This window comes from Balaenoptera borealis (assembly GCF_965194805.1).
Source record: "Balaenoptera borealis genome assembly, chromosome: 1".
Classification (NCBI taxonomy): domain Eukaryota; kingdom Metazoa; phylum Chordata; class Mammalia; order Artiodactyla; family Balaenopteridae; genus Balaenoptera; species Balaenoptera borealis.
Window position 1 is genome coordinate 173,677,586 of NC_138860.1, and position 20,218 is coordinate 173,697,803.

At 52.7% G+C, this 20,218-nt stretch overlaps 3 protein-coding genes across 8 annotated transcripts in view; 1 reads left to right on the forward strand and 2 right to left on the reverse strand.

The window, feature by feature from the left end:
• UBXN11 (UBX domain protein 11) overlaps positions 1 to 6,292 on the forward strand; it is a 29,599-nt gene extending 23,307 nt beyond the window's left edge. For all 3 annotated transcript variants that reach the window (XM_082366777.1, XM_082366776.1, XM_082366778.1), the window contains 7 exons: positions 2,637 to 2,851; positions 3,153 to 3,230; positions 4,193 to 4,310; positions 4,435 to 4,538; positions 5,748 to 5,821; positions 5,896 to 6,036; positions 6,117 to 6,292. In XM_082366777.1, coding sequence (XP_082222903.1) covers positions 2,637 to 2,851; positions 3,153 to 3,230; positions 4,193 to 4,310; positions 4,435 to 4,538; positions 5,748 to 5,821; positions 5,896 to 6,036; positions 6,117 to 6,273 — 887 coding nt within the window. In that variant the 3' untranslated portion in view covers positions 6,274 to 6,292. The remainder of the gene's footprint in view (positions 1 to 2,636; positions 2,852 to 3,152; positions 3,231 to 4,192; positions 4,311 to 4,434; positions 4,539 to 5,747; positions 5,822 to 5,895; positions 6,037 to 6,116) is intronic.
• A 662-nt stretch (positions 6,293 to 6,954) lies between these two features.
• Positions 6,955 to 8,473, reverse strand: SH3BGRL3 (SH3 domain binding glutamate rich protein like 3). The gene is made up of 3 exons (XM_082367006.1): positions 8,259 to 8,473; positions 7,512 to 7,679; positions 6,955 to 7,398 (listed from the first exon to the last, which is right to left on the reverse strand). The coding sequence occupies exons 1-3, from the start codon at positions 8,304 to 8,306 to the stop codon at positions 7,333 to 7,335; spliced, it is 282 nt and encodes a 93-aa protein (XP_082223132.1). The 5' UTR covers positions 8,307 to 8,473; the 3' UTR covers positions 6,955 to 7,332.
• Positions 8,474 to 9,642: 1,169 nt separating this feature from the next.
• CEP85 (centrosomal protein 85) overlaps positions 9,643 to 20,218 on the reverse strand; it is a 33,593-nt gene continuing 23,017 nt past the window's right edge. For 3 of the 4 annotated variants that reach the window (XM_082366626.1, XM_082366629.1, XM_082366628.1), the window contains 7 exons: positions 18,527 to 18,679; positions 18,152 to 18,306; positions 16,899 to 17,013; positions 15,915 to 15,965; positions 13,140 to 13,247; positions 11,762 to 11,987; positions 9,643 to 11,370 (listed from right to left, as the gene is read on the reverse strand). In XM_082366626.1, the coding sequence (XP_082222752.1) occupies positions 11,210 to 11,370; positions 11,762 to 11,987; positions 13,140 to 13,247; positions 15,915 to 15,965; positions 16,899 to 17,013; positions 18,152 to 18,306; positions 18,527 to 18,679 (969 nt within the window). In that variant the 3' untranslated portion in view covers positions 9,643 to 11,209. The remainder of the gene's footprint in view (positions 11,371 to 11,761; positions 11,988 to 13,139; positions 13,248 to 15,914; positions 15,966 to 16,898; positions 17,014 to 18,151; positions 18,307 to 18,526; positions 18,680 to 20,218) is intronic. The other variant, XM_082366627.1, reaches the window with a different exon arrangement.

Sequence of the window (20,218 nt, forward strand, 5' to 3'; positions counted from 1 at the left end):
AGAGATGATCTCCCTGCACCGTACCCCTCCTTGGAAAGGAACCCCAGTGAGCAGTATCTGAAGAATCGACACTGAGAGGCAGCCTGTGTGGTCACTGAGGACAGAGGCTTAGAGTCACCTGGGCCCTGCAAGCTGCGTGACCCGGGGCATGTCACCTTACAAGGCCCAATTTCCTCATCTGTAAAATGGGAGAAGGAAGACCTGCCTCTTGGTGCCTGGCACATAGTAAATGCTGAGTCATCATCACAGTCAGTTCACGCCTGGATCTTGCGGGCAGGATGAAGATTTCTATTATCTACCCATTCCCTGGAAAAGAAAGCTGCGGCTCAGAGAGGAAATGCCTCACTTGACCTCTGACCTGCCTCATCCCATGTGACGTGGCTGCACGGGGCCAGGCTTCTGTTGAGCTCTCCCGGCTGTGAGAATAAGGCTCTTCCTTCCTTAGTGCGGTTCCTTCTCCCCGGCCCCTTGTCTCACCTCCATTCTGCTGCATCTGATACCTGCCAGGCCCACCCTGCTTTCACTTCTCCACCCCTGAGCCCTGGCTGAGATCCTTCGGGGCTGATTTTCTCGGCCAACTTTTCTTTTCTCTTTCAATGCTTCTTGGCATCCTCCCCTGGGTTTCCACCTGCCCCTTCCCCTGTCGACGCGTCAGCTCCCTGAAAAAGCCCAGGCCCCAGGAGGCAGCTGGATTAGCAGTCCGCGGGCATCTGAGTTGTCCTATTGGCTGTGCTTTGTGGCCTGCCTTGGCCAAGTCATGTGACTTTCTAGGCCTCACTTTCCCATCTGTAAGAATATAGGGATGGGGGCAGGTGTTGAAAGTGATGAGCTTTTCTATTGTTATTTTTAGGTTTACCTAGGTGTTCTGAAAGTAGTTAGTTGTTAAAGGAAAATAGTGTCTTGAGATTGTTCTGGCTCATACCAGGGATATCCAAGATGTTCTGTGAGTTTTTCTTGGGACTCTCAGGGACTCCAGGGGACCCCAGGAAGAGGGGGGCGCAGGTGCAGCCCCTGCAGCAGTAGGAGATGTAGGTGAGAAGGGAAGGCCAGCTGGGGCCTACCGTTTCAGCAGCCACAAAGGCAACAGGAAACAGGGCCGCCCACATCTGTACTTCCCCGGTACAGCCACTGCACCACTGTGGGGAAAGGAATTGGGTCCCCAGAGTCCTGACCCACATCCTGCCTCAGCCTGGCTGTCCTGGTGAAAAACAGCTTCCAAGAAGGCCCAGAAAGTCACCAGTGTTTTATAGGGTTACACCCTAGTAGATGACTTAGTTCGGGGCCAGATCCCTTCAGGACTGAGAACAAGCTGCTGGCCTGTCCCCCACCAGCATCCCACCTGCCCTGTATTCTTTCTGCTCTGGCATCTGTCTTGGCTGTCTCCATTACCCCACCTGCACCCCGTGAACCTTATGAACAGCTCTATGGACAACACATTTTTCAGAAGAGGAGGCCAGGGGCTTCCCTGGTGGCGCAGTGGTTGAGAATCTGCCTGCCAATGCAGGGCGCACGGGTTCGAGCCCTGGTCTGGGAAGATCCCACATGCCGCGGAGCAACTAGGCCCGTGAGCCACAACTACTGAGCCTGCGCGTCTGGAGCCTGTGCTCCGCAACAAGAGAGGCCGCGATAGTGAGAGGCCCGCGCACCGCGATGAATAGTGGCCCCCGCTCGCCGCAACTAGAGAAAGCCCTGCCCTCGCACAGAAACGAAGACCCAACACAGCCAAAAATAAACAAATAAATTAATTAATTAAAAAAAAAAAAAGAAGAAGAAGAGGAGGCCAAATACATGTGCAACCCAAGGTCTCCCATGTCTGTTCTGTCCAGCAGGTGTCCCGACCCTCACCTCTCTCTCCTGATGGTGCAGATGGGTGGGAAAACAGACTCCAGGGTCAATCCCCTCTTCTAACTTGCCAAGTGGCCTGAGGCAAATCATTTTTCATCTCTGTGGGCCTGTTTCCTCATGTGTAAAATGGAGATAAATAACCCCTGCTGCGTGGCCTCTGGGTTGGCCTGAGGTGCATTTGTGTACGGTAGAGCTGGTAACAATAACTAACACAGACAGATGCTTGTTGGAATTCTTATGTGGTCATCTTGGACCCTCACAGCCATCCTGGTCCTATCATCATCCCCTTCTAGAAGAGAATGCTGTGGTGCAGAGCGTTAAATGACTTGACCAAGGTCACACAGGTAGAAGTGGAGGAGCTGGAATTTGAGCCCAGACAGCTGGGAACTCTGCACTGTGCCTTTCAGCTGCTAACCCAGTGCCTGGCACATCTGATCTGGGATCTGCTCCTGCTCCTGCCACTTACTGTGTGTGTCCCCTAGGCCAGCCATTAACCTCTAACCCTTAGTTTCCTAATATGGAAAATGGGGATGTTTATAGTCCCTACAGCATAGGGTTGGTATGAAGAAAGGATGGGATAATAGCTGTTAAACCCCTAGTACAAAGTAAATGCTCACTAAAAGACAGCTATTATTATTATCTAGTGTTAGCTGTCCTTCCTCCTCCCCAGGTGGTCACTTAAGGAGATGCTAAGGCCCCTGCCCAGCATGGGAGGGGGCTGTGGAAGCCAGGGATCTGGAGCACACAGCAGCCGTGAAGAGAGGCTCATGGGTGTCAATCCTCTTTGCCAGGGGACTCACTGGTACCCCCCCAGGTGGACTTTGACAGGCTGCTGGCTAGCCTGAAGGATCTCAGTGAGCTGGCGGTAGACAGTGACACCCAGCTGACACCAGTGCCCAGCAGAGTGCCACACTGTGTCCTTGAGCCCATCCCACTGAAGCTCTACCGGAATGGCATTGTGATGTTCGATGGGCCCTTCCAGCCCTTCCATGATCCCTCCACACAGGTAGGAGTGACGGGGAGGGGAGACAGGCCTGTGCACCCTCAAGCCACCATGGTGGCCCACCCCCTGCTCACCATTAGTTGGAGATGATGGGCCCAGCTCACCCCCAGCACCCAGGCTCATGCAGAACCTCCAGAACCGCCCCCCCCCCCGAACCATGTCCTGAGACTCTGTTTCCAGAGTCTGATCCAGAGAGTAATTGGCCCCATGATCCCGGGGCCCAGAGCCTGCCATCTAGACAGGAAGCAGGGTGTAGGGCACCGCACAGGTCCAGCCAGGCCTCACTCTACCTCTCCCCCCGCAGCGCTGCCTCCGAGACATATTGGATGGCTTCTTCCCGTCAGAGCTCCAGCGGCTGTACCCTGACGGGGTCCCCTTTAAGGTGATGGGCTCTCCTCAAACCACTCACTCCCAGTGTGGGGATTTTGGAGGGGGTGGGAGTGCTTCCTCAGGCATCACCTAGGGGCACTGCCCCACCTCAGAGACCCCAGTCTGATGACCTCCAGAAGGAGGGTGAGCCTGAAACGGGGCTGGGAAGTGAGCAGGGAGGCTGCCGTGGCCATACTTGCTGCATCAGCAGTGGGGAAAGCATGTAGCTGAACGGCAGGCAGTGCCCCCTTCTGGCATCCTGAAAGCAGAGCCCTCAGCTGCGTGGGACCACTGCCCCTCCTCCCCAGCATTCAGGACACCTGGACAGCCTGGGGAACGTGAGGAGTCCATGCAAAAGTGGCCTGGCTCCCCCCAGAGGCTCCTGGAGCCTCCTGGTTGGGGTGGAAGGCAGTGCCGTTGGGGGGCAAACGTTGGGACTAAAGGACTTGAGATGGAGCCGGCCGCCTGCTGTGGGGGCAGTCGCAGTGAGATGAGGGTGCTGTGATGGGAGCACATGAGGCCGTGTCCCAGAGGGTGGTGCGTTAGTTCCACAGTGAGGGCGTGTGAGGGAGTGTGTGCCACCATGGCTTGGAAAATAGCGTGAGTCACCACCAGGGGTGTTTGAGATAGTTCATGCCAAGCAGGGCTTTGCCCTCTCCTAACATCCTCATCTCGCCCCTCCTGGTCTGCTCCCAAGAGGGACTCTGTGAGGAGGATGTCAGTACTGTGGCGCCAGCTGGCGTGATGAGGGGAGCTTGCAGGAAGAGCAGGGCTCAGGTGGGTGGGAGCAGCATGAACTGCATGCAGCTCTCCTGCTCTTTCCCAGGGCCTCAGTTTCCTCATCTGTAAAATGGGGTTTGCATCAGACCATCCCTTGGGCCTATTCCTGGGGCCTCTGTTTGGGCAAGTAGGGGTGGGCATGGAGCCCAGGGCTGAAGAGCTGTGCCAGCCGCTGTTTCCCTTCCTTCTTGCCAGGTGAGTGACCTGCGCAATCAAGTCTACCCAGAGAATGGGCTGGACGCGTTCCCAGGCGAGGGCCGAGTGGTAGGCTGGCAGAGGATTCGAAAGCCCTTGGACAGGATGGAGCACCCAGGTGAGCTCGGCCCTGAGGCTGAGCCAGGTGGTGGGGGCACTGTGCAGGACAAGCTCCAGGTAGCCTCCTCCACCATCACACACAGTCTCTGCCCCAGCCAAGGCTCCCAATGCCCTCTCTGCAGGCTCCACGATGACCGCCGAGAAGTTTCTGAACAGGCTGCCCAAATTTGTGATCCGACAAGGCGAGGTGATTGACATTCGAGGTCCCATCCGGGACACCCTGAAGGTGAGGCCAGCCCTGGCTCCCCCAGCCTTATTGGCGGGCTTTACCATCAACCCTGGCCCAGCCTACCAGAGCAGCGGCTTATCTGGAGGCTCAGGCTTGAGGGCCCCTGAGGATGGCCTGGATGGAGAGATGAGTTCCTCAGAGCTGTTCCCCTGTCTCCTGGAAACGATGGAGCTGGTGAGCTCTCAGGACTATCTCCTGGTCTCTCTGAGCTGGGACCAGAGAGCAGCTGGCCAACGCAGGAGTGTGGCTGTAAGAGTGGGAAAGTCAGGGGAGTCTAGGTTGGGGGTGAGCCCAAGTTCAGGCCACCCTCTACCGAAATACACCTTCCTGGCCTTCACAGGACTCATCCTCCTCTCTCCTCACTCACTATCCTGCTACTCCTCTCTCGTCTCCACCTGTGAAAGATACCAAACCCGTTTCCCAGAACTCTGCCTTCACCACACATGGCCAAGTCCTGTCAGATCTGTCTGTCCCCAGAACTGCTCCCGAATCCATCTCTTCTCTCCATTCCCGCTGCCCACCATCCTAGCCTAGGCTGCAGAGTGTCTTCCAGACAACTGCAGTGGCCCCTCACTGGCCTCCCACCTCCACTCCCGCCCTGCCAGCCAGCCATCCTCCCCCAGCAGCCTCTGTGCTTTTTTAAAAATGCAAATTGGATCTTGGCTCTTCCCTGTTGAAACCCTCCAGTGGTTCTTAGGTAAGGCCTGTCATTCCTTTCTGGTCCTCTTCCCACCTCTAACCTTTTCTTTCTTCCAGTCCAACCTGATTCCCAGCTTCAGCCACATGAATGCTGATACTTTCTCAAATATATCACCTCTTCTCAGAAGTCTTCCCTGACCTATGCTGTCTGGAATATCCTTGCCCCCCCATTCCATTTCTAAGGACTCCTCTTCATCCTTCAGTCACAGCTCAGGTGTCATTTCCCCAGGGAAGCCTTCCCTGACCCATGCTAGGTTAGGCACCCAGCCTGGTCACTGTGTGGGGTTCTGTCTCCCCAACTAGAATGAGGGAAGGGAATGATGGGGCCACCTCCCAAAGCTTCCGTTCTGTTTCCTCTCCTTGGGCCCCCGTTTACACAGAATACCCCTCCCCCTTTGGCTCACTGGTCTCATCCATCCCTGGTCAGGAGAAGTCCCCTGTAGGGGTTGCGGGGAGGGTGTGACTGGCAGGGCCCAGGGCTCTGTCCACTCCATCGATGCCTTCCAGAACTGCTGCCCATTGCGTGTCCGGATCCAGGAGATCGTGGTGGAGACGCCTGCCTTGACTGCTGAGCGTGAGAGGTGAGGGCAGAGTGGAGAGGTGAGGACCCTGGGACTGGGCTACCAGGGGGTATTGACAGCCTCTGGGTCCGCAGGAGCCAGGAGTCTCCGGAGTTGCCCGCGCCCGCACTCTCCACACTGCGCATCAAGTCTGAGAATGGTGAGCAGGCCTTCCTGCTGATGATGCGGCCGGAGGACACAGTCGGTGATGTGCGCACCCTGCTTGCACAGGCCAGGTGGGCGCGGGGCTCAGCTGGGGGCCGCAGCGGGGCTCTGGCCCCACGACCCGGCCTGATTCGTTCTTCCCTGTCCCCAGGGCCGTGGAGGCCACCACCTTCGAGATCTTCAGTACGTTCCCGCCCACAGTCTACCACAATGACGCTCTCACGCTGCAGGCCGCGGGCCTGGTGCCCAACGCCACGCTGCTGCTTCGGGTGCGCCGGGTTCCGCCGCCCGCCCCCGGCCCCGAATAAAGCGCCCACCCCGACACCGGCTGCTCTGCGAGGCTCTCTTGGCAGGGCAGCCCAGCAGCACTAGCTCCACCGAGGAGGGGGCGGCGCCGAGCCGCCCCTCTGTAACTCGAGCCCCAGCTGGCGGGCCTGGCCGCTGGGTCTTTGTCCTCTAGGTTCCTCTTTCTGCCCAGAAGGGCTAAGCTGCTCCAGGGGAGAGAGGGCCCGCCCCAGCCCAGCGCCTCATGTGCCAGTGTGCAGATCCCTGCGCACAGACACGCGCAGAGCCACAAGCACGTGGGGACACTTCAACACTATGCACCAAAGCCACTGCCCCAACGCTGGCAGAACTGCATCTGGGCACCCACTTCCATAACACACCCACACCTAGCCGAGCTGTTGGGACACAGGCAGGTGGCCACGAGGCACAACCACATTACTGACTGGCATGCAAACGTGCAGTATACACCAAGGCAATGGACACCATCACATGCATGTGCACTGGAGGGTGACCCACCCACACTGTCTCTAGAAACCGTTGGTCCACACAGGTATGTGTGTGCTGGGCATATATCCAAACACACGCACTATCAATCACACACAGAGGTGCCACACGGGAGCACAGCCTCAGCACAATCAATCACATCTACCAGACTTGCTCAGAGCAGGGACCCAGGATGTCCAGGCCACACCAAACAGACACGATGCCAATGGAATGGAACATTTAATTGTTTCTGCAGTGCTCCCGGATGGGGATTGCGGGGCCTTTGGCAGAGCCCTGGCTAATGGAACCAACAAAGGTGCCCATCAGCCAGTGCCAGGCAGGGTGGCAGCCTCAGGGCCAGGCTGAGGACAACCAGCACTTGGGCTGTTGCTTAAGACAATTTCTGAGACTAGTGGGTAAGGAATGTTGCCTTTGTATAGAGGAGAGAGGGCTACAGTTAGAGAGGGGAGGAGATAGGTCTTGGGTTGGGGGGAGGGGCTCCAAGGTCAGAAGGTTAGGAATAACGGAGTTGTCACAAGGTCCTTCATGGGTGATGGCTGGGGGGAATGTGGTGACGGAGTCCAGGGGGCTGACTCGGCTCAGGCCAGTTTCAGGAACTCCTGCAGTGTGTTTTGTTCCACAGCCTCCACAAAGAGCTCATAGTCCTGGGGGAAGGGACAAGAGGTGGTCACCTGAGTGCTGGTGCTTTGTCTCAGGTCTGACTCTGGCTGGTATCCTCCTACAACACTCCCTCCACCCCCAGCCCCCAGGCCCATACCCCACAGTACTGGTCCCCGTTGACAATCTGGGGTGGGGTGGCCTTGGGGTTGCCCGCCAAGGCTCGCATCTCATCCCGCAGGGCGTTGTCTTGGGAGATATCCACTAGCTGGTACTGGATGCGCTTCCCATCCAGGATGCGGGTCACCTCGCTCTGCTGGGACTTGATCTGGGGGCAAAGGGCAGGCAGGGGTTAGTGAGCAGACTGGAGAGTTTATGGGGGAACCCTGGGCAGAAAAAAAGGGACTGTGGCCAGGAGCTTTTGTCCCACTGTCCCGCTCCACTCCCTAGGGGAGGGTTCTGGCCACTAGGAGTTGGGAGGAGGAGTCAGGATTGTGGTGGTGTGGAAGGAGAGAGGGACCACCAACCATGAGGAGGGGAGTCAGAGTGAACATAAGTGAGATAAATTAAGGGTGGGGAGACCCAGGAGCTCGGCAAAGAGAAAGCAGGGCAGGCCTGGGTGGAGACGGGGAAGGCGCCACCTCCGCCCCAGGTACACACACAGTGGAGGAGAGAAAGGGCAAGATAAGGACATGGTAAAGGATCAGCCTGGTAGTGGGGGTGCAGAGGACCCAGGATGCCCGAAGGAGGTGTTCAGTGTTCAGGATGGGGCCGCGGAGCCTGCCCCCACCCAACTCAGGAGGCCGCGCCCAGCACCTCGCCACCCCCGCCCCGGGGGCGGGTCCCAGGCGCCGGGACTAGAGCAACAGGACCACCACCCGCTCTCTTCCCCAGGGCGCGCACTCACTTCGCGGGAGCCGGTGACCGACGTGCTGTAAACGCGCAGGCCGCTCATGCTGCGGATGGGCCGACAGGCCAACGGGCCGACAGGCAGACTGGGTGGCGGTGGCAGCAGCTGCACGGCCTGGAGACGAGGCCGCCGCGCTCGGGAGCGGTTTCCTTCCTGCTCAGCCCGCGAGTCATCGCTCTCGGGACCAATGGGCGGCGCGGACAGGCGCGCGGCCGGGGCGGGGCCTGCGCGACCCCGCCCCGCGCAGCGCCGGGCCCCCTCCCTCCCCCCTTGGGGACCGGGCGCGCCGAGGATCCCCGTCCCACGCAGGGCCGCCCTTTTCAGCCCTCCGAGCTGGGGCTGACAGTGTGAGGCTGGGGAGCAAGCTGACTGCAGGAAGGGCCGGGGAGGGCGTGGGTTTGGCAGAGGCCTCCCCTTCAGCCTCGCGCGGGTTTGCTGCACCCAACTAACTACCCACCCCCGGTGCCACGACAGCGCTGCTCCGCTCCGGGCTTTGAAGTCTTGAGCTGTTTTCAAACCTAAAGTTACCCCGCTAGGGAGCCTCGCTTCACGGGCTGCCCCCCGACCCCAACACGCACACACTGCCCCAGGGGCCACCCACACGTAGCTAACCCCGGGGCACACCACAGCACGGAGGGCCTCTGATTAGAGATTTTCCCAGAGTTCCTCTCCGCTCAGATCGGCAGGTTTAGACAAGTGAGGGTGGTGGCAGGAGACGGGGCCACACCCTCACAGAGCCAGATGGAGGCCAAGGTATGAAAGAGGCTTCTAGTTCTGGACTGGGTGGAGGTAGAGGTTGGTGTCAGGACTCCTGAGAGTCTGGGCCCTTATTAAAGATCCACCGCTGGTCTTGGGGTGGCCCCAGCCCCACGCCAACTCCTCACAGCAGATGGCACAGGGTGCAGAGGAAGCAACCAGCCCAACCTTGGACACTCAGCCATCTGTCTGGGGTTGGACATGACACCCCTCATTAGTCCTCCCAGGTCCAGGGCTCCGAGAACAGCCCAGGAAGACAACCCTAGCTCCTGGAGGCAAACACAAACGAGTCCTGCCTTGCTCTGGGGAAGCCACTTCCTTACAGCAACCCACAGGCAGCAGACTTCCTCCTCAGAGGATTACTGAAACTCAATGACAAACTTGCTCTGTGACTCAGGGCAGCTTCACCCAACAGAAAGTGCTGTGGGAAGAGATCTTATCTGCCCCCACAGAAAGAGAGGAGCAGAAGTGGTAGAAATAACGGACATGAGGCTGGACCTGCCAAAGTTCCCTCCTTGCTGCTGTTTGGAGAACTTGGCTAAACACCCAGGCTTTAGCTCCAACAAGCCAAAATGAGGGGTGGAGTATGAGCTGACGGTGATGGAAAGCAATGGGAAACCAAGGAGTCTGTTAAATTTTTATTTTGTAATCAAAATAGGCAATACAAACCAGTTGACATAACAAGAATTCATATAAATAACTGCTTATAAACGTTATGAGGAAAAATACCCGTGAGCATGGTGGCTGGGCTGCCAATACAGGGTGGAGGCCAACCAGGCAGCTCTGCCTTTAGGAGGCAGGAGCCCAGAGGCTGAGGGGATGGCTGGGTGGGGCTGCTCTGAATGGAAGGGATAAGTCACTCCATAAATAAAACACAAACTTGTAAAAACACTTAAGAAGGAGTCTCATTCAGGCCAGGAGTGAGGTCCAGGATGCTGCCCTGCCAGCCCAAAGCTTAGCAAGAATCTCCCAACGGCTGGCTCTGGACTCCTGAACTACTCAGTGCTCCCCCTTCCCCACACATGGCCTGGCTTGGCCTGGCTCCAGATCTAGAGGAGGCCTGGGGCTGGCCCAACAACCAGATACAAACAACTACGAGATGCTCCCTCAACGAGGAGGCAAGAGAAACCAGAAAGCAGAGGGTCCAAAGGCCCCGGAGAAACAACGAAAAATACTGAAAGCTGTACCTTAAAGCTGACCTGTACTGGGTACTCTGACCTCTCAAGGAGCCCAGAGCAGGAAAGGGAAAGGACCCCCAATCCCAAACACAAGAGAGGCACAAATCAGAAGGCTGGGCACTGGCCCCAGCCCCGGGGGGAAGGGGGTGAGCAGCTTGACAGTTGCCCTGCGGTATCCTGGGGGAAAATCCTGCCCAAACCCAGAACCATAGAGGAGTGAGTCTGCACTCAAAGCCCAAGAAGGGGGCTCCCTGGCCAGCCTGAGAACAAAGGAGAAAGGGCTGTGCTAACCACACGACCAGGGTCCCAAGGGCACGGGGCAACTAGAGTGGGGTCTCCTGTAAACGGGCATGGTAGCACAGATGAAGAAGCCCTGGTTATAATCCCTGGGCTCCCAATTCTAGTTAGTACTTTGCTAAGGAATAGATCACCCTGAGGCATCTATGAGAACAAGAGCCCTGAGGAAGAAGCAGTGGGACTGGGCCTAGGAAAACCCAGAGCCAGCTCAGGTCCCAGGAAGGCTGGCACATGGGGCCTGAGAATTCTCAAATGGCCATTGTTACTGGTACTCAGCCTTTCCTGGCCCCTCTAAGGAACTCTGGGCATCAGCACGACCAAGGTATGCAGTGGGAATGAATGTGGAGCCATCCCAAAGGATGGAGAAAGGAGGTAAGCGGCCTGTTTGCCTTTGACGTCAGCCTGCAACTGGGAACAGTCTGTGAGGATTTACCAGTCTACCTGCAGAAGTTAATTATTAACTCACCCTCAAAGGGTGAATCAGGATGACAGGACAAATGCAATCCAACAAGGCAAAGCCAGAGTGGGGCAGGGCAAACAAAATTCTCTAATCAGCCCTTGGCCCCAGATGCAGGCTCATACCTCCCCTCCATCCCTTCTCTGAGAATAGCAGCAGACAAGAGGCAAGAGATTGTCAGGGCAGGACCTGCTGGACCAGGCTCTCAGCAGACCAGATTCTCCCTTGGGGAATACAGCCTGTCCCACCCCCAGCATTCCTCACTGTGTGACACAGTTTTCTCCCATGTCCTGGGCGTATCTGTCTGACATGGTGGTCCTTAAGTCCTCGATGTCACGGCGTAGCTGTTGAACCTCTTCTAGTTTCCTCCTGATCACATCCGGCTTCTGAAAATCTAGCTGAGTCCCTGCGTGCTGTGTAGCTGGGGAGGAGAGCATTTCGAGAGATTATTAGTAAGTCACTCAGGAGACACTTTCCTGTGAAAAGCGCAGTACTGATATGCAGTACCATAAGGCCTGTGGTCTTGGAACATGGCACTTTTCAAAAAGCACCTAGGGATAATGGGCTGAAATCTTGCTGCCTAAGGGCCACGTTTTTGTTTGTCCTTCACCCAGGTACCCCATAAGGATGCCTGTTTCCAAAACAGATCTACTGAACGTCTACTTTGCAAAACACATAAACTCCCAGAGGGTGGTGACCAGGTCTACGAAGCCCAGTTCACACATTACCAGTAATGATAGGAGAGGTGGATAGGGGTGAGAGGAGAATGAAAGCCACTCTCTCCTGGGTCCCAGACTGGCCTGAGGACTCACAGTGAATGCCCAGAAGCAGGGAGAGATTGGGGTCATGACCCTGGGCCCTCTGGGTCACAATGCTACAGACAGCCTGCAGATCTTGAAGGCAACTGGCCAACTCCTGATGCAGCTCAAATGCCAGCTGGGCCGTGTCTGATGAAGACGGGGACCCTGACTGGGCCTGGCGCAGGTGTTCTTGGAGCGTCAGATTCTTCTCAATGAGGTCCTGGTTCTGTACTGAAAGCTGAGCAGATAGAGAGGCAAGCGCATTAACCCAGGCCCAGGGAAAAGCAGAGTATCCGCGCATCAGTGTGGATATATGTATATATGTGTGTGGAGGGGAAGCTATTTGTCAAAGGCGATGTCCCCCCTCCCTGCACTCCCCTCTTCCCCCTCAATATCAGGCCTAGTTTCTCCTGCAGGTAGGTTGGGCCCACAGGGCTGCAGCATTGGAGGGGAAACTGCACCCCAGCAGACTGAGTCAGCAGCCTCCAGGTTTCTGTTCAGGAACCAGAGAAGATACTCCCGCCCCTCGGAACTCTATCTGAAGCCAGTCCCTCAGCCAACTCTGTTAGCCAGGCTATCAGAGAAGGCTTAACGTGAACTGTGAAATCTGAGGAGACACTGGTTTCAATCTCTCCCTGCCACCCTGACAAAAGTGGCCACCAGCCAGCCGGATCAGAGTGTGTCAGAGGAATAAAGCAGGCAAGAAAGACAACATGACAGCTAGTGGCCACTGGGTGGGTAGGGATGAGGCGGGGCTGAAGAAGCTGGGGACCTGGAGGACATAGTGCTGAAATGTGTCCTGCCTTTTCAATCCTTCACCTCAGTGGAGTCAGGCTTCACTACAGAGACCAGCTATTCACGTCTATCTGTGCCTCTTTCCCTCCCTTTCCCAGAACAGCTTAATGCACACTCCTTTCCTTCCTACCTCTATTCTGTTTTAAAGACACTGAATAGAGTTTCTCCTCCAGTCCCCGCCCTCCACCCACACTGGGCCATGTGACAATCCTAGTTCTGGGAGACTCCTTCCTCAGCACTTGGGCAGTGACCTTGGCCGCCCCCTGCCGACAGCTCTGTTTACTCCATGAGGATCACCAAACCTTCAATCTTCTTGAACCCTTCATCCCTAACCCCACAAACCTGTGGCTGTGGGAATACAAAATAAGAGTGATTTTCCATATCCAAAAAGCATTCCTGGGTAATTATGGCCACTCAAAGGCTTAGGACCTTTAATATAAAGGATGATGCAATGTCCCTTCTTACTCCTCTGCCAAAAAAGCTTAGCAGGACCTCCCAAACGTGGAGGGCTCCTGTGGGAGAAGGGATCGGGAGGATACACAGAGAAATCAGGTTTGTAAAGACAGTACCAAGAGGCCTAGCTGTTGCTGCTCACCTCTTTCACAGCTGTGCGCAGCTGCTGCAGGGCTGTCTCCCTCCTTTGGGCCTCCTCTTTCAGGGCCTGGCTTGTTCCTTCTTCTTGAGCCACTTCGTGCTCTAGGCTCTGAATCCCATGGCAAAGAGGGTGGGAGAACACATCAGGGGTAACAAGTCTACTTCAGACCATATTGCCTCTGGTCTGGACTATATACATAGTAAAGCTCCACCCCGCCCACACACTGCTGCTAAGAGATTATTTTACAACAGCCCTGATCTGTGACTTCGCATCAAAACCCTTCTCTAGCCCCTGACCATGTAGCAATAGAGGCCAGCTCCTCAGCAGGGCATTCTAGGCCAGTCTGGCCCTTACTTACTTTTCTAACCTTATCTCTTTCTACCCTCCGCACAGTCTCTACTCCAGTCACACTGAGCGACTAACTGGCCTTCATCCCCAAAGGTTCCAGTTCCAATACTGTTGCTCACTCCTCTTCCCCTTTGCCCAGAATGCCCCTCTGCTCTGCCAGAACCTTCCTTAATCTGCAAATTAGATCCAATTAACCCTAATATTGCCCTGCTACTCATACCTCCATCATGGCTCATGAGTACATTTGTTGGCTGTGCACATGATTCCTCCCTCCACTAGACCATAACTTTCTTGAGGGCAAGGAACGTCCATTGAATTGAGTTCAATTATTTATCGAGCACTTACTGTTGACAGGCACTGGGGATACTAAAAAGAATACCAAACTATCCCTGTCTTTGAGGAGCTCACAGCCAAATGCCCTTGACAATACTGTATATTAAATGCTTTTGACAGAGATGAGAAGCGGTAGAGAGAGCACTCTCTCAGGCACCTAATCTAGTTATAATGCGTGTGTGCGTGTGTGTGTGTGTGTGTGTGTAGGGTTAGTCAGGGTCAGGAGAGGGAGGTATTTATATTTGTTATCTTCTGCCTCTCATTCTGGTTCATTCCAATTTCCCCCCAGTTTTGAAACTGACATGAATAAAGTATAAATAATATTTCTGAACTTTTCCATTTTGTATTAATAAAAAATTTAGCAGCCAAGGAGAATGTCTCACCACTATGAAACACCCCAGGTGACCATTTTGAATCTACCTAGTTCCACCAAAGTCTCATCATGGGTAAATATACTATTTTAAATGCTGTGGAACCTCAGAGTTCCAGGAAACATACTTTGAGATCCACTAAAAACTACTAAAATCCTGGGATTTTAAATGGATGTAGGGAATTCCCCGGCCGTCCAGTGGTTAGGACTCTTCACTTTCACTGCCGAGGGCCTGGGTTCAATCCCTGATTGGGGAACTAAGATCCTGCAAGCCGAGCGGTGCAGCTAATAATAATAATAATAATAATAATAATAATAATAATAATAATAATAATAATAATAATAAATGGATGTAAACACTCACTAGGCTTGACTATCTCCTTACAGGACTTGAAATATGTAAACTAAATAGACCCACATAATGGCAAGGGTAGGACTGCAGCTTTCAGTTCTTCCTCAGTGGACGTGCATCTCTCCTGTTTGGTGTGAAAACCTCTTTTAGAGTCCAAAGAGAATCTGTACCTAGGATTTCTTGGAGAACCCAATTAAGGACACTCCTACTCTGGCCCAAAATAGAAACCAGGAGTTGTCTTTGATTTTTCCTTATTCTTCAATCTCCTACATTCTATCAGTCACTGATTCCTCTCAATTTTACCTCCTAAAATTCATTTAAGTCTGTCCCCTCACAACTCCTTCTTGCAATGCTGCCTTATGCATCATCCTTCATCATCTCTCACTAGGATTTCTGCTACAGTCCACTGGCCTCCAGCCTTGTCGCTCTCCAAGTGCCAATATTCTTCCACACTCAAGCCTGAGCTGCAAACCTGACCACATCACGCCCCAATTAAATACTATAGTAGATTCCCATCACCTACCTAAAGAATAAAAGCTAACTTACTTGAACAGTCCCAGCCCTCCCATAGCCCAGTTCTCCATTTACCACCTTACTTCAACAATATCAAACTGCTTGCAGCTCCATGTGCAAACCCTGCTGTTTAATGCCTTCATGTTCCTACCCATGCTGTTCCTTCTATCAGGAAATACCATCCTATCCTGCACCTCCTCACTGACTGGCTAACTCTTCCTCCTCCTTCAAGAAGGCTCATGAGAGCTTCCCTGGTGGCACAGTGGTTAAGAATCCGCCTGCCAATGCAGGGGACATGGGTTCGAGCCCTGGGCCGGGAAGATCCCACATGCCGCTGAGCAACTAAGTCCGTGCGCCACAACTACTGAGCCTGCGCTCCAGAGCCCGCGAGCCACTACTACTGAGCCCGCGTGCGGCAACTACTGAAGCCCGCGTGCCTAGAGCCTGTGTTCCGCAACAAGAGAAGCCACCGCAGTGAGAAGCCTGCACACTGCAACGAAGAGTAGCCCCCGCTCACCGCAAGTGGAGAAAGCCCGTGCGCAGCAACGAAGACCCAATGCAACCAAAAATAAATAAATTAATTAAAAAAAAAAAAAAGGCGGCTCATGATCTCCAGAAACCCTTCCTTGACCTCTCTACTTCCACTGACTCTTTTATGCTCCCCCAGGGTAATACGGATGCTCTAACAGTACTGTGCTAAAACCCCTTCCCAACAAGAATGTAGGCTAAAAGCACTGATTGGGTCTCATTCTTGTGCTCTTAACACCGAGTAAATTGCATGGCAGAGAATAGTGTTGGTTGAATTCTAGAAATTCCATCATTAAGTCCTGCCCACCATGTCTCAAGGACTCCAGCTCACCTGTACTTGTGAACGCAACTGATCAATCTTCTGCTGTTGCTTCTCCACAATCTGAAAGGCAAAGTTATCAAGGAAGGCTGTAAGCACATGCTGATAGTGAGGTCAGAGGGCAAGAGGCTGTACTAGGATCTGTGGCCTGGCTCTTAGCCCAACTGGCTACAGCCAGTCAATAGTGAGAACAGAGTGAAGACAAGTTAGCTCTACCTACAGAAATATAACCCAGACTCCCTATCCTGGCTAACTAGCTTCACACTCCTGTGCTCTAGTCACAAAGAGATTTAAACAAAGAGGAATGTAGTGTGGACCTATGACCACCATGGGGAAGTCAGGTGAAGAGAGACACCCTCACCCTGATGATTGTAGGCCAGTAGAATCAACTTCATAAACAGCCAGTGTATATTCTGGTTCTTTGGTAAAGGACATGACTGAAAATTCAGTTTAATGAAGCTTGCCCTATCCAGGGCTGTGACAGTTATCATTACTTATAGCTTTGGTCACACTGACTGTTCGAGGAGAGAACCTAAACAGGCCTAGTTTCCTGTCCTTTGAGACCTCAGGTACTCTCTGAACCATTTCTGGGTCTTCCTTTTTGCTGACCTTCAACCAGTCTCACTGCTAGGCCCTGAGCTCCTTCTTTTCTGCTGAATTAGAGCCCCCTCACTGAGTAGAACTTTGCCCAATGCAAGAGGTTCTGAATAGGGCCTGAGCCATGAATGAAGTGCACCAAACTTCAGCGCACCATTTTGGAGCATATAAATTTGGATGTTCAGAGGCATGTTCTTCCCTAACTTTGCTTGCCAGTCATAAGGATGAATATCTAAAATGCAAATTTATTACGCAGGGATGACTTCTCAGAAAAGAGAGAAAAACTCTAGGCAGCAGATCCTAGGGGGCTCAGGGTCAGAAATTCATGGTTCCCTACCAATACCCAATCTTTTCTTTCCTCTAAGCCTACCCCGTTACAGCCTGGACACCCTCAGTCACCTTTCGAAGGGAATCACATTCCTTCTGCCAGGACTCCATTTCCACTTGGGGACCTTCTCCCCGTTGAGCTGTATCTTCTCCACTGGCCGCCTCCACACACTGCTTATCTTGCAGGCTGAAAAACAGTGGCCTCTTAAAGAACTCTGAAGTTAGAGGGATGTGGCTTTGATTCCTGATTCCGCTACTTACTCTATGTTTTGGGGCAAGACACTTACGCCCTTCCAAGCCATAGGTGGGGATAATGTCTTAGGTCTGTATAACGTAGGGAGTGCCACACAGAAGCTGCTTGCTCAGTCTATGCTAGTTCCATTCCCTAGAGGTCAGCATCTATACAATGTGCTACCAATTCTCTACCTGCCCAAGGTTTTTTTATTCTTTGTTTTGATATTTAAAAGTAAACATTCATCACATGTATTTAAATTATAAAAGTCACATGTATATAATGCAGAAATTTTAGAAAATACCAAAAAAATCTTTTTTCTTTGCACATACAGTCTGGGGCAGACCCAGCTATGTCCCCTAACCTTGCTTCTGACTCCAACCAATGGTCTCCTCCCATGGATCCCCACAATCACTTTCATCATGGCCCATCTGCTGAAATAAACAACAGGGTCACTGTGGTTGAATATGGGATGAGAAATCCAATCCATCCCATTAGCAGCTGGATTTGGTCCAAGAGGCTGTTGAAACACAGCCACCACATTTTCAGAAACTGCTATTAACATGGAAGAGGCTCCCAAGACACTGTGAGAGTACATTATGGCATCTTGTTTTGTTCTCAGAACCTGCTGTGGCAATCGAGAGCAATCCCTAGGGCTGAGGAGAAGAAACAGATGCTCCTGGTAAGCTTTACCTTACAAGATTCAAAATGTGGATAACCCCCAGTCCTCAGCACCAGGATCTACTTTTGCAAATATAGAGATACTCATTTTCCAGTTTATAAAGTGCTCCCGTTCATTCAACACATACATATTCAAGGATTATTATCTAGTATTATTATGCCAGGTACTGAGTTGGAGCCTTCCAAAGGATACAGTGACAAATCCCACCCCACTGCACCACTATACCCCCCACATTCCATCTCAAAGACATAGTCTTTGTCCATAAACAGCTTTCCTATTACTTACAATCCAAAGAAAATGAAGCTCAGAGAAGTGAAGTGATTTGCCCAAAGTCACACAAGTAGTGAGTGGGGCAGCCAGGACCAGAACATAGCTCTCCACTCCTTTCCTCAACCCCACAGGGGTATTTACCTATGTCTAGTGGAGGAGAATTCTGCTTCCCTCTGTCTCAGGCTTTCCAGTTGAACCTCCTTCTCTCTGCAGGCTGCCTGGGTCTCCTCCAGCAAACTCTCCAGCTCAGTCACTCTCTCCTGCAGCTCTGTGCTCTTCAACTCAGAATCCTTAAGCTGAAAGACAGGATTCCATGCTTAGGTCAACAGGCCAAGGAAGACTCTGTCTGGGTATCTCAAAAAATTTGCAGTTCAGTTGTGATATGAGTGTGGACATGACTCCTTTGGGATTTTCCTTTCAGGAAGCCACAAGGTAACTGCATGCAGCAGAGACTGAGAAAGCCCCCTGCTTGGCCACTCCCTTCTTGCCCCAGGTATGCCCAGACATTGCTGCTACCTGCTGGCTCTGCTTCTGATGGTCTTCCAAGGTGGGCAGGTCAGCCAGGTAGCGTTCCAAGGTCTCAATACGCTGCTGCTTCTCCCGGTTCTGCTCAGATTCCTTCTGACATTTCTTTTTCAAATTATTGATATGTTTATCACGACCCTTGACCTATTGGGAAGAAATGTCGAGAATCTGTCTCCACTGACTCCTCTACAACCCTGAACACCAACTTTTTTTGAAGTGATGTCTTTGCCCTTAGGGCTATAAATGTTTTCCACTACAATGAATGCAGGAAGCTGATAAAATTTTGCCATTTGAGATTAGGGCATAAAATGCAGAGGTAACACACAAGAACTTTCTAATCAAGGGCAAGGAAGGGGGGCTCCTTTGGCAGTTTTCAAAAATTGGTAGCTCTACTGTATAATAAGGAATTTGGGACTTCCCTGGTAGGCCAGTGGTTAAGACTCCGCATTTCCACTGCAGGGGGCTTGGGGTTCAATCCCTGGATCCCTGGTTGAGGAAATTCCGCATGCTGCACAGTGCAGCCAAAAAAAAATTTGTCTGGTCTTTGTCCAGCTTTCTGGGAGGTAACTTCTAAACTCTTAGAATATCCCAAATAATAGAACAGGAGTATCTTTGTTTTTCTTAGTGGACCAGAGCCCACCATAAATGCATTTATGCTAATGAGATGACCCAGAATGTAGACTGGTCACTATAAAGACCAATGGAGTTGAGCCCAACTCCCTGTGAAGAGGGGACAAAGACAGGAGATTGAGTTCAATCATGCCTACATAATAAAACCCCAATTAAAAATTCTGGACAGCGAAACTCAGTGGAGCTTCCTGGTTGGTGAACACATGGATGTGCTAGGAGGATGACAGGCTCTGATTCCAAGGGGGAAAAGGTATGGAAGCCCTGCTTTGAGGACTTTCCCAGACCTCAACCTATTTGTCTCTTTATTTAGCTTGTCCTGATTTGTATTTTTATAATAAAACTGTAATCCTAAGTAATCCTGAGTTCTGAGTTGTTCTGGTGAATTACTGAACCTGAAGGGGTCATGGGAACCCCTGGATTTATAGCCAGTTGGTCAGAAGTATATAGGCAGTCTAGGGAACCCAAAACTTGCAGCTGGCATCGGAAGTAACAAATAAGCATAGTCTTTTGGGGGACCATGCCCTTAAACCTGTGGAATCTGATGCTAACTCTTAAGTGGTCTGCATCAGAACTGAATTGCAAAAGTAAATATAACTGTACATACAGTAAACATACAGCCAGTCTGGTCTGTTCTGGTGAGATAGATAATGCATTCTTCCCTAAGCACCACATATGATATAAAGCTAAGCAATCATCTGGAAAGGCTAATGAGACTCTAAACTCCTTGAGAGGAGGGGCTGTGTCCATTTTGCTTATTATCATATCCCCAACACACAGCACAATGCTTGGCACTGAGCAGGCAATTAATTAAGATTTGTTGAATGGGGATTCCCTGGTGGCGCAGTGGTTAAGAATCCGCCTGCCAATGCAGGGGACACGGGTTTGAGCCCTGGTCTGGGAAGATCTCACATGCTGCAGAGCAACTAAGCCCATGCGCCACAACTACTGAGCCTGTGCTCCAGAGCCTGCGAGCCACAACTACTAAGCCCATGTGCCACAACTACTGAAGCCCACGCGCCTAGAGCCCGTGCTCTGCAACAAAAGAAGCCACTG

What these genes read in the sequence shown, in the direction of transcription:
- SH3BGRL3 (XM_082367006.1), bottom strand. Translation starts at nt 8,306, where the DNA reads ATGAGCGGCCTGCGCGTTTACAGCACGTCGGTCACCGGCTCCCGCGAA. An exon ending in CGGTCACCGGCTCCCGCGAA is followed by an intron (nt 7,680 to 8,258) that starts GTGAGTGCGCGC and finishes CTTTGCCCCCAG; the next exon opens with ATCAAGTCCCAGCAGAGCGA. An exon ending in ACGGGGACCAGTACTGTGGG is followed by an intron (nt 7,399 to 7,511) that starts GTATGGGCCTGG and finishes CCCTTCCCCCAG; the next exon opens with GACTATGAGCTCTTTGTGGA.